Source organism: Bufo bufo, chromosome 1, assembly GCF_905171765.1.
Source record: "Bufo bufo chromosome 1, aBufBuf1.1, whole genome shotgun sequence".
In the NCBI taxonomy this organism is placed as follows: Eukaryota; Metazoa; Chordata; class Amphibia; order Anura; family Bufonidae; genus Bufo; species Bufo bufo.
In genome coordinates, this window is record NC_053389.1 from 709,354,633 (window position 1) to 709,371,035 (window position 16,403).

Genomic DNA, 16,403 nt, shown 5'->3' on the forward strand with positions numbered 1-16,403 from the left:
CCACACACCCACCAATCAGCTGTTCTGCCGGGGTATGGGGTGTCCAATCCCCACTGATCAGACAGTGATGGCAGCCTATCCTGAGAATAGGCCATCAATTGTATAATCCTGGACATCCCCTTTAGGTATATAACCACAGGGCTGAATGATAATACGGATGCAATAATGCAAATGGCCTTATTTTCTAAAATGTTACATTGGTGTTCTGCATATCTTGTTTCTAAAGGGTTTGGAACTTGGAAGGATTAATACAAATTTGGGGGCAATACCAGTTTGTGAATAATTAACAGACAAATAACTAAATACTGATTGGTGAATAAGCCGTTACAACCATTATGTCTCTTATAGGCAAATTGCCTGTCACTACAACATGCAGTGCAATCTGCAGGCAGCAGGTTACAGAGCAGGAGGAGCGGAGCAGACAACGTATATATTTGTGGGAAAAGATTCAGTTAAACCTGTAATTTTTACATTTCTCTCTTTGAGGGACACCACCTCTGCTGCTTCTCCCCCTGGGCCGATAAAAACATCCGGTGTCCGGGGGATAGCAGCCAATGGCAGACGGGGACGAGCCGTCCTAGCATCGCTGGTGACGCTAGGAGGCTTGTCCCCTGTCCCTGTCTGCCATTGGCTCCCCCCTAACGGATGTTTTCATCGGCGCACGGGGAGAAGCTGCAGTGGCGGTGCGGGGACCAGGAGTGGCGCAGGGAGCCAGGTAAGTATATTCCATGTTATTCCATGTGAGGGGCCTAGCATATGGGGGGCCTAGCATATAGCTATAAGCATTAGCATTGCGCCGCACAGACAGAAGGAGCGACTTGCGGCCACGGCGCACGTGAGTATAATGCTGCTCACTAACATACCATGGCAGCCAGGACTTCAATAGCGTGACTCCTGGCTGCCATGGTAACCGATCGGAGTGCCAGCAGTGTAATGCTGGGGCTCCGATCGGTTATATGGCCGTCACATTCATTGGTGGCGCAGTGGCCACAGTCCCTCCCCTACTCCTCCTACTCTGTTCTCATTGGTGGTCAGCGGCAGCCGCGCACAGTGGGGAGGGATGGACTCCCTCCTTCTCCACTGTGCCGGCTCAGTAGAACATGGTGCGTGCCGAGAGCGCGATCATATCGCGGTCCGGCGAAATGCACAAAATCCATATTGTGGCACAAATTTATATCGCATATATCGCCCACCCCTATTTCACACCTGCAGTTACATTTTCCGGTCACAGGATCTCAATACCGGAGAAAAACGCTTCAGTTTTGTCCCCATTCGTTGTCCCATTCGGGACAAAACAGAACTAAACAGAACAGAGTGCACCAGAATGCATTCCGTTTTTCTTTCCGTAATGGGATGTGGAGCAAAACGGATCCGGCATGACCCACAATGCAAGTCAATGGGGACGGATCCATTTTCTCAGACACAATAGAAAACAGATCCGTCCCCCATTGACTTTTAATGGTGTTCATGCTGGATCCGTCATTGCTATTTTAAAGATAATACAACCGGATCCGTTCATAACTGATGCAGACTGTTGCATTATCAGAACGGATGCGTTTTTGCTGATCCATGCCGAATCAGGCAAAAACAGAAGTGTGAAAGTAGCCTAATGCACATGTGGGGGTCTTCTAACTCACTCACGATGGCAAAAGTCAGGGGAGGTGATGGATCAGACATGTGGGCTTCCAACATGCCTGATCATTTTGTTCTGAAGGGACATAAGTTGGAGCCAAAAGGAGTCTGGCAGCAGCTTACTGCCACTCCATACTGAACACGGCTCGCTTGTATATGGGGAGGGTTGGTAGGACTAGCTGTCGGCTGAACAAACATTCGCTATCTAAAGTGGAGGCCAAACACTAGGTTCCTGTGCATGATGGAGTAGCCAGCACAGATCATGTTAAACATGAGGGAAGGAGGCAGTCAGTCAAACACTGAGCAGTGCTGCTAGTAACACCATAGGGGCAACGTTATAACTTACTCTCTTTGCCACTTTCTGCCTCACAGAGTTAATCAACGCAGATGTGAGAACCACGTCAATGACCCCATTACAAATTCACATGGTGGTGAGAGGTTAGGAGTTTTAAAGAAAGCAGCTGGGCCCTACATCTCCCTGGGTTGTATAGTGGGTGATCCACCACAGAAAGGAAACAGACTTTAGCCTACTGGGATGAATATCAATAAGATGTTCTAGCCATCAAGGTGGTTTTCATTAGATTAAAGACCATTTCTTGAAGAGGGTGTCATTTTAGAGTTGTTGAAAAGGGGAAGCGCGATCTTCCACGCTCAGCGACACTATGAACTGTGGCCATCACATTTGTACACAGCAGGTCTAGAGTATTTTAGGCGAAAGCCTAAGGTCATGAACTGTGACATTCTGTAGGAACTGCTCTCTGTCTACAACTGCAAAATATTTTGGGGCTGGTTAATCTCCAAGATGAGGAGGAGAGGAGGGTGTTTCGCGCTAGAACTTGCTCAGTTAATAAAACAAAACCTTGGAATTTCCTCTCCGGCATTAGAGGAAAACAAAGGAGCAGAGGCATATGTATATCTATATGTGCCACATGAGGTCAATGGGCTGTACACCCTATACAAAGTCCAGTGGAACATGGAGCTGAGGCCGGTCGTCACTATTCTGTACATAGTTAATATAGGCTCTGAAACAACTTACTCTCCGCTGCACTGAAGTATTCAGGGTTCACAGAGGCGTATAACACTCCATTGCCTAGTCGCTCATTGTACCTGCAAGGATAAAACAGGTTATGAAGCCATGCGTGACTAAAGGCGATGTCTGCCTTCACAAAACAATTTTTCGAAATTAATTTAGTGCATATAAAGTGGAATATGAAGAAACTTTGTAATAGCTCTTATCCTGGAAAAGATAATGATGAGCTATACTCAAGACAGGTCATCATTATCACATTGGCAGGAAAGGGGGGGGATCTGATTCCAGGCAGCTCCACCGATCAGCTGTTTCAGGATGCCACAGCGCTCACCAGAGCCTCACTGGCTTAGGAAGAGGCCGCAGTGATCCTGAGGATAGTGTAAAATAAAAATTGAAGAGCAGCACCCACGGACCTCGCCGACCACAATGGAATGCACCAGCCCAACCACGACCGCAGATCCTCAGCAGTCCACAGATCAGCAATCACAACACTGTCACGGCAGCATCTCCGGTTCCATCTTTATTTCTTGTACTTAAAAAGAATGTGTACACAACAGCAGCAACGTTTCGGCTACATGGTTTCGGCTTGAGGAAGGCTACCATGTAGCCGAAACGTTGCTGCTGTTGTGTACACATTCTTTTTAAGTACAAGAAATAAAGATGGAACCGGAGATGCTGCCATGACCGTGTTGTGATTGCCATCCTGAGGATAGGTCATCAATATCTTTTCCTGGATAACCACTTTAATAAGAAAAATGTTTACGGGTGAAGTGCTTTTAAGTTGGAATTGGTTTAGTTTTGCCCTTTGATCTAAAGAATTGCACACAACACAATGCACAAGCGCTTCGCCACAAATAAAATACAGGCAGGCCTGGACACATACATACTCTTCTGTGACACAACAAAGACGAAAGGATAACTATACACAAACACATGTAATAAAACAGAAACCCCTCCTTTCTCAACCAGTATAATCACAACATAAAAGAAAAAGACAGACACAAAGCAAGACAATCCACCAAACCTCATCACTGAAAGGACAGGAAACTATGGGATTACTTTGCAGGTTAGGCAGCAGAAGTGAGCATACATCAGAGCATACATGGGGCAGCTAGTGGGCGGACAAGGTGCAAATAGTGCACCGTTTTCAATTATTCTGAAAGCTGGATTTTCAATCGCTTGCTTACTGTTAATACCAAACAGTTTGGTTTATCCACAAAACCGCACAATGATTGATAATAAGCAAGCGACTGACAATCTAATGAATATCAGAAAACAACTGCTCCTTGCATGGCTCATATGCGAGGTCTAGAGATTACCAAATCGATTCATCTCATCAGCACAGGTTCTACAACGTGTAGGTAGGTCAATCAGGGTAGACAGGTAAAGCCTATCCTGAGTACTGCTCCAAAGCTGAAAAATAATAACTAAAGGAGGGGCAGTCGCTGAATGAAACTTCACTTTTAATATATTAGGGTAAAAAGGCCCCTACACACAAACATGTGATGGAAGTATAGGATCTCAACTGGTCATGGATGTGAGACCGTATAGAGCTTCATACATAACCATCAAGATGGCTAAAAAGGTGCCCAAACCGTGCATTGGACCAGGGAGGCAATAAACTATTGACCCCCTTGATGGAAGTGGTATTCCCAATGAAGGTACAGAGGGATGTCCACGTGGGCACCTATGGTGGACTGGCGGGTGATTAGAGCCGAGGGTGGAGAGTGGTATGGCATGTATACTGACCCTACAACGCCCTACAAGTAAATCCTTGGAACGGGGTCCAAAAAACCCCGCAAGGGGTGGCCCCGGCTAGAACCTGGTCCTATGTTGGAGGCCCTGTTAAGGCCCTAAACAAAAAACATACAGGACCGTATGCCAGGTTTGGGGATAATGACTATTGAGCTGGTAAGCTAAAAAGTAGGCTTATAAACTGTGCAAAAAGATGTGAAAGTGTCCCGACGCGTTTCCTCAATGCAAGCCCCTAGATTCTTCAGGGGACACGGGGCATGTAGATAGTACCCTCAGCTGGCGTATGGTTCAACAATGGGGGTAGCTGTTTGATGGCTGCGACCAGCGTATGGCTGAAAACCAGGTGAGGGGGAAGCCAAGGTAATGGTGTCCACCTAGGTAGATAGTCCGGCCCTGTCAAATGGCTGTCCCTGCAGCTGAAGATGCTCCCCCTGCTACTTCATTGACTGGAGCTGACATCTCGGGCAACCTTGAGTAGTGCTGAGTAGCAGCGCAATTGCAGAGGCTTTGCTTCATGAGCAACGACTGCTCATACGCCGCTACCTGGAAGTATAGTGGTGCATGCACAGTCCATTAGTGGAAGCATAGCTTCTGAGCTGGTCAGGGCTGGCAGGCAATGTCCGTCCCTGTCAATCAAGAAGGGGAAATGGTCTTCAGCTGCAGGGACATGCCCTCGCAGGTGTAGAACTCTGGATGATGAGACAGATTTCCAAATTGAAGGGAATCATAAAAAACGTGTAGATTTATATTTTTCTGCCTCAGATGCTAAACTGACTCGTATGTGCATATAAAATAACAAGTGAAATCATATCCTCTCCGGGGTGCATCACTAGAACAGATTCCTTAGATCTTATAACTCACAAGTCTTACCTCTTCCTTGTAACATAGCAGGCGATCAAAGAGACGATCACAAGCAAAATCAATGTGGTGACGGGTAGAATCACAGCCAGGTGCAGGAGATTGTCACTTTCAACAACTGCAGAAGAATGAGAAAATTATGTCACTAAGCCACGTTCCCATCGTGTTATGAAGCAGGATGATCAGCTCCCAGATGCTTAGTGTAGCCATAGGGCTCCATACACCAAAAAAGTATGCCTTTCACCTCAGCCTGGATGATATACGTCCTTACACCTCTTCTATTTAACATTATAGAAAAGCACCGCTGACTACAATTTCTAAGCAGAATAAAAAAAAAAAAAAAAAAAAAAAAAAAAAAGGTATACTGCACTATATAGGGATGTTTCGCCTTGGAGTCTATGGCTGACATATGCCACTGTATGTCGTAACAGAGGCAGTTAGAGCCTTCCATCCGAGGCATACATTCAACGATATGCCTTAGGACAGAGAATAAAGGTTACTTAAAATCAGCTGAAATGTCCATATAATGACTGGACAAGGCCACAGTCACACAGTGCAGTCGCCTCATGCATGTTCTAAAGGGAATAAAAATCAGGTGGTGAAATATATATATCGGATTTCACTTGTTATTACTTCAAAGTCTCACAAGACTTCGCGTAATAACTTCATAAATTGATTTCTACTGTAAAAAAAACATTTCCCGAACTCTGGTTCGGTCCCAAGTAGTATCACTAACATAGGAGCCAATACATTCTAATATTGTACGGAGTGCTCGCTCCGTACAGTATTCAAACGAAGTGTTATGCGAATCGACTTCGGATGTTTCAGCTAAAGTCGATTCGCTCATCCCTATCTGGGACCTGTACAGGAAGTGGGAGGAGATGAGCTGTGACCATCGCCTATTGTGAAAGGTGGATCCTGTGTTATCCTGCCATCTGTCTGACACATTTCATTGTAATCTTCGGCTAACGAAAAGTGATCTCAACAGAACAGCAGATATCAGCCTAATATAAGGCTCACCGAATAACATTTTAAAACATACATAGAGACGTGGAAAATGGGGAAAACCACCTACTTTTTTTTATTTTTAAATTTAATATAAAAACTCTACTTAAATAATATACCATTTTCTGACGACACATTCCTTTTAAGCCAAAAACCACTGTGTCCAAACTTTCTTCATTCTTTTCTATTTAGAATTAATTTCCATATCTAGTGCGGCATGCTGTGTGTTCCCAGTGGTATAGACGTGTCTATACTTACATGGTTCCTGTTGCTGTGGATTTTAAAGGGATTATCTCACCAAGAGAGTTTGAGCCATCCTCGGTCCTTCCAGTGTGCCCTTTCATGATGGATGTGGGCGTTTGAATAACAGGTTTAATCATCCAATGAAGAGCAGGCCCTGAATCATGTAACCCAACCCCCCCATGTACGTGCGCGCTCCCGACAAGGCACCCTTTCAGCCTGTACTATATAGCATCCTGACTGGAACAGGTGGCAACACCCCTTTACATATTTTACTGTGCCCCGGCTGCTCCCCTTTCCTCAGTGCTGGCAGGCGAGATGCAGTAAATCCATTCTGCCGCTCAGCTATTTGTCTGCCCCCATAGGAATGAATGGGGTTTGCGTTCCCCATTCATTCCTATGGGAGCGCCGAAAAAAGCCGAGTGTGCCACGCATGCGCCCTCCTTCACTGCTGGCTCCGGAGCTAGTGAGCATGGTAGCTATGCATGCTGACTCCCGACAGATTCCAAACACAAAGAATATGGCACAGCGCCTCCGCGGCCACGCTGTTAGCGATCCAGCGGTGTCCGGTTCCCCTTGGCAACGAGCAAAAATAAGAGGGCAGGAATCTTCATATATCAAGCATGGGACGCATTACAGAAATTAGAAGGTATTTACAAAAATGATCATAGCAATGTTATTGTTATATTTAGCACTAATGGTTTTCGTGAGACAACCTGTTAAAGGGAAGTGAGATAATTTGCTGTGTTCGTGCTTGTGGAACAGATATGGTTTTTGGCAGATGAAGACGTAAAAGTGGTGAGAACCAATCCACAGACCGTCAGTAGGGAATGTGGTGACCTGCTCTATTGTATACGATGTGTAGGAATAAAATATTCAGGCCCTTTAAGGCTACTTTCACACTAGCGTTGTTTGAATCCGGCGTTCAATTCAGTCACCGGAACTGCCTGCCGGTTCCGGAAAAACGTGTGAAAACGGATTACATTTGAATCCTGATCAGGATTTTGATAACAATGAAAAAAATGCATTGGAAAAAACGGATCCGCCATTTATTGACTAACTTTTTTTTCAAATTTTTTGGGTTTAACATGCAAAAGCCGGATCCGGTTTGACTGAACACACGGCGCCGGATCCGGCGTTAATGCAAGTCAATGGGGAAAAGGCCGGATCCGGCGTTCAGTCAAAGTGTTATGGATTTTTGGCCGGAGGTAAAAATACAACATGCTACGGTTTTCTGAAAAGCCTGATCAGTCAAAAAGACTGAACTGAAGACATCCTGAACGGATTACTCTCCATTCAGAAAGCATGGGGATAAAACTGATCAGTTATTTTCCGGATTTGAGCCCCTAGGACAGAACTCAGCGCCGGAAAAGAAAAACGCTAGTGTGAAAGTAGCCTTAAACAATCCAAGACTGGAAAATCACTGGGAACGAGCTTTCGCCCCCGTTTATTAACCGCTTGCAAGCTGCCTTTACATGCAGCAAAGATCAGGGCTGAATAATAGTTATTAGGATCGTTAGTCCCCATACAGATTCATTTATATATTTTTTTTGTCAGCAGCACATCACAGTTTATACACTGGGCTGTCGACAAACAAGGTTTCCATGTGTCACATAAAAGAAGCGATCACCTGTCGAACGAGCGTTTGCACACTTGTCATGTGATCAGTTGTATATTTACACAGAGCAATTATAAGAAAAAAGTGTTCATATGAACAGACATCCATCCCAATCCTCAAGAAAACCATGCACAGCAGATCTGTTCACTGCCAACATGCTCTTACCTCTCTCCTTCACATAGAAAGTCACCATCTCCGTCCAGGAACCATTTCCAGAGAGCGATATGGCTCGCACTTGCACAGTATAGTTGCCTGGGTTTAGTCTGGTAAGTTTGGCACCTCCCATCTTATAGTAGTCTTGTCTGGAGACACATTCACTGCTGAGAATCTGCAGAAGAGACCCAAGAGTGTGATTATTCCAGGCCCCTTTACAGGGGCAGATTATAGGGTATGAACACTTGTTCCTGATAATTGCCCTGTGTAAGGCCCTCTTTAGACGAGAGAGTGTCACGCTCCAGACTCGCAGCGCAGCAACAGTCAGGAACTCCCAGCACTGCCGGGGTAGCATAGCATTATACTGATTTATGTTGCTATGTAACACTTACAGTTCTGAAATGTATTGGATAACACTGACAACATTATGTCAGTGTTAGCCAATACATTCCAGACCTCTAAGGGTTACATAGCATCATAAATCAATATAATGCTAAGTGACCCCGGCAGTGCTGGGAGGTCAGGACGGGTGCTGCCCTGCGAGTCCGGAGCGTGACACTTGCTCATCTGAAAGGAGCCTTAAGATATCATTGATTACCCAATGAATGTGCACTCATCGGGTAAAAAATCATCGATTGTTTGCCTACAGTTTTCCTTCGTCACCAGCACATGTCGAGCTTACGTTGGGCAAAGTGCTGCTGGCAAACAAAATTATTTGGTGCTGCATGAAAGGTGCAATCACCTGAGAAACGCAAGATCAGTGACATGTTTACATGGGGCAATGATCAGGATCAGAATCCTTCCCAATCGTTGGCCCACGTAAAATGCCCCTTGAAGACTTCAAAGACTGAATCATTTTCATATATTTCCTTAATTCAGGACTACAGACAGATAAAAAAAACACACAACTGTAATATGACCCACCAGACCAAGTATCACATAAATCTGCCTACACGACATTAAAGCAAAACTGTGATATAAAAGATGCACAGCAGATTGATCCAAAATTGGTTAGTCATGCTAGTCACAGGATAAGAACCCATTGCAGTCTCATTCAATCATTGATTACATGCTACATGGCTACAGGACGTAGCAGTAGAGGGGCCCTGGAGAAAATGACTTCACCTCAGGCTGGGAGGTCTCAGATGACATTCCTTGGTCTACCACTTTAATTCTATGCATCTTACCTCCCCCTGCTGCTTGTAATCAATCTCATACATCAGGATGAGTCCATTGGGATGAGGGGGCTCAGGCCACTTCAGGACAATGGCATTATCATCGGATTCCTCAACGATGACCGCTCCAGGTATGTTATCCGCACCAACTAAAAAAACAAAAGCAAAATAAGTCCTTGGCAAATAGTTACCTTGACTTTCATGAATACTTTCCCATTTGTCTTTTTCTGCATTATTGTGGGGGAAAATAGAGACTATAACAAATGATGCAATATTTTATTTTAAAAAAACTCCAAATCTTGTTCACTCCAAGTTTGGATCAGCAGGATCACTAGTCAGGGCAATACTGGTGTCCTGCTTTAGCAACTGAATCATTTGTGTCATTACCAGGGATTACATGGATAGGGACACACGTGGCAGCAGTCGAAAACCATGGCCACACATGCCCAACTGTGCCCAACGCATGTGCGCATGGTTTGCTGCCGCCACTGTGTCTCTATCCTTAGTGCAATTATAAAACGACCAGTTATTTATCAGTATGATCAGAATTTAGCTATAATGAAGGTTTATGAGCAGTCAGGAATTCAGAGATCATGGCTATATCAAGCTGTGAAACTGAAAGAAAGATACTCTGCAGATTAGGCTGAAACTTAACCCTGTAGGGCAAAAATTGTTGACAATTTTTTAGTAAAGACCTACTGAAAAAAAAATGCCAAAATGATTATAAAAAAAAGCCAGTGAAAGTGTCTATGGCCTTTAAGTTAAAAGGAATCTGTCACCAGCAACCTCCCTATCCAACTGTTTGCAGTCACATTGCAGTGGCTCACCTGATTAAAGAGCACCTGTAACCTCTCCTAACAGGTTAGCTTTAGTAACTACTTACATTCCCCATGCAATACCAGTTCCAGGGGATCTATTCTTATGACTATGTTGTACCATTCCTGTATTATTCCTGCTGGAAGCTTACAAATAAATTGCCAGTAGTCTGCAGTAAAGGTACTGTTGGGTGTTACCAGAAGCGGACGTATCTCACTCTGTCCAGTCAGTGCTGCTGGTGTCAGACTGTGCATGGACACCCTCCCTCCAAACTGGTAACACCCCTCTGTACCTTTACTGCAAGCAGCTGACAATTCAGTTATAAAACTTCTAGTAGAAATAAGAGAGGAATAGCAAAACACTCATAAGAACAGATGCTCCAGAATTGTTACTTCATGGGGATGCAAGTAGTTACTACGACAGACATGTCAGGAGAAGTGATCGGTTCTCATTAAAGCACTGCTTATCTTTTGACGATAATCCGAGGCTCCATTCCAGTCATACTTTTATCTAATATGCAGATTAGGCATTTGGTGTAACAAGGGCATCACCATTGCTCTCATTGCACCCAAGCTCCACTTCTTTCTGTGGTCAGGGCCTCCCTGGCTGCTTTCATTGACAGGGCCAGCGAGGAAGGGGCTGGCCACAGAAAAAAGTGGAGCTTGGGTGCAATGAGAGCAATGGTGACACCCTCATTGCACCAAACGGCTAATTTGCATATTAGAACAAAGTATAACAATATACTCAGATCAAAAACTGTGAAACAAAGCTATGTGTCTATGCAAACAGTTGAATAATGAGATTGCTGGTGACCGATTCCTTTAAGTGCAAATTACAAATGGTGGTGGGGGTTCTTAAGCTTTATTGGTGCAAATATAATTTACAAAACAAAATAAAGAACATTAAATAAAAACATTAAAAAATATATATATTTTAGTGTGAATAGCATTCTACCATCACTGGCTGATTAATATTTCCCAAGAACTAACCTGCAGGCATGGTTCTGGCAAACACAAAGTTGGAAGCGCTGCAGCCAAGCCTTTCTGCCTCGTGGTTACAGCTGTGGATATCGATCCGGTACAGAGTAAATGGCATCAGGTTTGAGATAACAGTTCTCTGGTATTTATGGTCCACCTTTGTCTCAAAAAACAGATACTCCATCTCGTTCGGTTCAGAGTCTGACGTGTTCAAGAAGTCTTGTGTAGTGCCATTTCTGGTCAAGTCAGCCAGTGTTGCATTGCCAACAGCGAACACGTCACGTCGTCTGCGATCAGGCCTGGCAAAGGGAACAAAGGATAAAAGAAGGGTAAGTAAGGAAGGGGTCTGCTTCAAAAGAGACCATCATCCATGGCCAATAACTACTCCAGCTCATAGCAGCTACTCGAGGAAAACATGCTCCAGAAAACGCAGAAAGGGCAAACCTTTTCAAATCCGTAATGCGCTTGTTTTACAGTTTGTATATCAGTACAATAAATCCATTACTGGCCTGAATCATACAGTACGCTAGGTGAGGCCTTGTCTACTTCTAGTCTCCGGGATTGATGATTCAATTGGATTATGCAAGCAATGCAACAAAAGAAAGAAAACCGTACCGCAGACCATTCGCACTACTCTGAATATTTTGATATACTCTCATTTCGTCAGGTAGGACTGTTTTACATTGACTTGCTGTCCCCTGCACCGACATAAAGAGCAGCGTCACTTTCCCTACATTTGAATGGAGAAAGACCAGCAGTAAGGAAACAGAGTGAGGGGGAGATTTACTAAGAAGAGCATTATATACGCCAATCTTAAATTGCCCTGCACAAGCGTCAGATGTGCCACAATTATTAGAAAGTGCACGCCTTTTAATAACAGTGATGCGTGTGGGCTGCTGTGCACCAGAACTGAACTAGACTCCAGCCAGGAGATGGAGTAGATTTCCAGCACACACGTTCTTAAAGGAGTCAGGACCACAGAGGTCCTGCCAACTTTTCATTTTTTTTTTTATGGAGAGCGTGTCGGAGAAAGCCAACATTGCAAACTAGCACTTGCGGCAAAATGTGTCACTTTTCTTTGCCACCAAACTGCCATGGAGTCATTAGACATCTCCCAAATTTCATTGATCAGCACTTAGTATATGTTTGAGACATCAGGGCAATGGAATCAGAGGAGTGACCAAGCCAGGTCACAGGATAGAAAAAAAAAAGGGGGTAAACTTGCATCAAAACTTTTTGCAACTGTTCCATATATCAGAATGGGGCATTTGCTGCAGAGAAAAAGCCCGGTCCGATATATGGAGCAGATTTTCAGTCAAAAAAGCCCAGTTGTGAACAGTCACTAACGGCATGAGGGTCTCCAGTCTTAACACACGAAGCTAGGGCAAGTGAGTTGGATGATGAGTTTGATACTTCCAGACATATCAGGGACATGAGCACTGTGTGTGTACATCAGGTATACGGAGGAAAAGAGCCCCCAGTCAGATGTGCTCCAGCCCGCTCCTCCACCGCTTAGAAAAGAGGGCAAATGAGGATCACTTGTCTACTTACATTCACTTCCTCTGCTCTGCGATAACAATTTTGCTTTCTAAATCCGCAGGCAAGCCAAGGCAGGATGAATTCATGACATGCACCACGCTGCTGTGTCTTCTGCACTCCTCAAATAGACAGGACGACCAAGGACCCCTCCCAGAAATGGGGCAGGAAACGTGATCAGGTACTCGCAGACACTGTGTCGAGTGATGAATTAACTTCTGTCTACACTTTAGAAAGGTTCAAACACCACGCATCCAGCTGCCACTAACATGCCGCATTTTAAGGGTCAATCTGAACATAACAAGGGATCATGTTCAAAGCATTCAGCCATTGTGACTGGATATTAGAAGGAATTTACTCCACCTTAAAAATGGTTAGAGAAAAGCTTTTGTGTGTACTCGGACCACATACTTTGAAGATGCAAATGCTTAGTGAAAATCAATTATTGGTTCGGCATTGGAAATCACACTGGGCCGGTCAAGGTGTAACTTTCCAATGTAGTTTCTGTACTCAAGATCTCTGCTTGCAATCTATCAATAGGAGCCTTGACTGTTTACTTTCAGGGGATAGAAAGCTGTCCTGGTCATGTCACAATCACACAGATTCAAGCGCAGTAAAGACGATAGCAGCCATTCCTCTCGTAGCACTAAGAACAAATGGACGCTCTGCCCAGCAGTGTGCCTGTGTGTGGCCTTTGTTAGGAATATCCATCTGTAGGAAGAGTTTGAACACCTTAGGGATCAGACAGGAGGATCTGGATGCATATTGCCTGCATGATACTCGTTGCCAACGGAAAAAAAGGCACTCATAGGGTAAATAAGTACAGATATGTTCCTGAGGGGGGTATGTTAGTCATGCCCACCTATTTGTTGTGCAAGATGGGCACAACTCCAGTAAGTGCTTGGGGTAAATTGGCAGGCAGTCGGTGCAGCCGATGCAATCTTGAACTCCAGGGTGGGTGCCAGCCCACCGCTGGAGTGAGGGAGTGCAGCTGAAGAACAAGGCATGGACTGATTGGGTTCCATTGGCAAAAATTCACAACCTAAAAAACGTGGATGAAAATATTTTTATTGGCGTCTATGCTGCACGTGGCTCACGCCCACCCTGCTCTGCACCAGCGGCTAGTGGCGTTCCTCTCACCTGGAGCATCGTACACAGCAGACTTGATAAAAGGGGTCCCATGTACCCCAAAACACATTGTCCTTGCGAATATTGCCAACAAAAGTATTTTTGTCCACGTTCTCTGGGTCGTGAATTTGCACCAGTGAGACATCATCTAGAAGTGGAACCCAATCAGTCCACGCCTTGTTCTTCAAAGACACTGAAAGAGGTTATCCACATTTTTTTTAAAGTTTTAATGGTCTCCCCTTCATGCGATTCAGTGATCATGTGGAAAACATTCCTACCGGAACAGTGCTGTGCTCCCCGAGGTATATAGGTTGTTGGCACTTCCTGGATCACATGCCATACATTTGGCACGCGATCGTAACCTGGTTACAACCTGAAGTACGATGGTTATGCCGACGCAGTCTCAGGCGCCCTGAACAGTCAGTGCACAGGCTGCCTGAGTGCCCTGGGGCAACCCGCCTACATCAGGTTGTAACTAGGCTAGGATCACGCGCCGAAGGTACAGCATGTGGTCCAGGAAGTGCCCGCAACCTAATACACCGGGGGATGCAGCACTGGCCCAGTAGGAATCTTTTCAACATTATCACTAAATCACTGGAAGGGGGGTACCATTAAAAAAAAAATATATAAAAATAATAATAAATTACAGCTAACCCCTTTAATATAGCCATATTTCTACAGAGTACTATGGGGACCACAGCGGTGCATTTTCTTGACCCAGAATTTCTGATTCAATATAATTTATGTCACACTGGGTCATATTACGCATTGAAAACAAATAATAATAGTGACAAACGGGTTAATACGAAAAGGGATGTGTTTTACCTTATAGCACAGGACTTTACATTGTTTTTTCAACCATCCCCCCTTTGGACAAACTTTTCTCCTCTCTGGGCTGCCTGAACTTGTCAGGTAGGATTAGACACAATCCCGCGTCACATTCCTCCTACAGCAGAATCTCGCTTCTCCATCTGCTTGCAAAAGCCCGTTTTAGGCCATCAGGGATTGTGTGTGTAGTTTTTTTTTATGGTTTATTTACAATTGGTCAACAGAGACCAGTGGTTGTCTCTAGGTTGACACGTGTGGTACTTATATATTTAATAAATAACATTTATTTTTGCATCCCTAAAATAATTTCTACCTAGAACTGACTTATTAAAATTTTCAGCTGCGTTTGTACTGCCGCTTTAAATGGCCTGATGTAGCAATGTGGCTGGCTGGATCTCTGCTCTACACTGTACAGTGCCCGATTGGCTCCTCTGTTTCCACACGGCTCAGGCCGTGTATAGTAAGGTGCCTGCTGTTATATCACAGTCTGCTGCCCTAAGATCGGTGTTTGCAGTTCCTGGCTCTCTCTACTTGCTCATATCAATTGCTGGGCTATCGCTGAACAAACGCTGGCTGGCTAAAACACTAAGATCACAGTATGCCACCCGACATGTTTCGCCAGAGATCTGGCGTCTTCAGGGGTTTGGGGTTTCTGAAAACTCTGCACATTGTTGTCCCTCTGTTATTCCTTCTACAAATTTATAAGCAAACTGATAACTGGGGGTTACACACTTGGATACTCTCCAATCAGTGCTTACAGTTCCAGACGGTATAGAGACACACCATCGACAAGGGGTATGGTAGAACCCACCAGATGGTCCAGAATTGTTATTTCATGGGGCAGACATGCCAGGAGAGGAGATAGGTTTGCTTTAACTGGTAACGCAGTAGGAAAAAACTCACATTGAGACATTGATGAGGGATCGACACCCCAACCAATCGGCTGTTTCAGACAGCCACTGGCGCTGGAGACTATACAGTGGATGGAAGGCATCACTTAAACAGGAGCTGAAGTTCCCCAGCACAGCCACTACTCAGTGCACAGAACGTCAGTGGTGGTGCAGGGTGTTGGACTGCCATCGATCTTATATTGATGACCACCTATATCTAAGTAGCGGAAAATCCCCTTTAACTACAACAGCTGTGTGAGCTGGACAAAACATGCAAGGATTTCTTGGCCTCTATTCAAATAACAGAAATGTCTGTTCACAGATGGCAAGCAGAGATCTTGAAGATGGTGAAGATTAGCACAAGAAAATTAGAATATAGAAGGTGTATGGTGGCAAATAGTTCTGATGCTCTGTTAAAAGAGGTTTCCCTGAGAAGCCAGTAAATACTAGATATAAATGGTGTTGTATAACAGGCAAGTCAACCATCCAGAACTTAACCAATGTAAGACGTAACAAACAAGATCTAATTAAAGGAATGTAGATGACAATCACCTATTGATTATATCAAAAAGTGTATAAATTCATCCATAAAATTGCAATTAAAAATTGTAGAATTTATTAAGATATTATATTCTAATCTAAATATATATACAAAAAGTATAAAAAAAAAAATCTGAAAAATGTATATAAAAGTATATACAAAATAATGTGATTTAATCAATGGGTAGTCCTGTTGTAATTTTAATTTAGTTAGTTATGCCC

At 44.3% G+C, this 16,403-nt stretch overlaps 1 protein-coding gene across 2 annotated transcripts in view; it reads right to left on the reverse strand.

Annotated features, from left to right (window-relative positions):
* IGF1R (insulin like growth factor 1 receptor) overlaps positions 1 to 16,403 on the reverse strand; it is a 195,769-nt gene that overhangs the window by 20,590 nt on the left and 158,776 nt on the right. For both annotated transcript variants that reach the window (XM_040414218.1, XM_040414219.1), the window contains exons 11-15: positions 11,272 to 11,558; positions 9,479 to 9,615; positions 8,304 to 8,466; positions 5,288 to 5,393; positions 2,669 to 2,739 (exon numbers count right to left, since the gene is read on the reverse strand). In XM_040414218.1, coding sequence (XP_040270152.1) covers positions 2,669 to 2,739; positions 5,288 to 5,393; positions 8,304 to 8,466; positions 9,479 to 9,615; positions 11,272 to 11,558 — 764 coding nt within the window. The remainder of the gene's footprint in view (positions 1 to 2,668; positions 2,740 to 5,287; positions 5,394 to 8,303; positions 8,467 to 9,478; positions 9,616 to 11,271; positions 11,559 to 16,403) is intronic.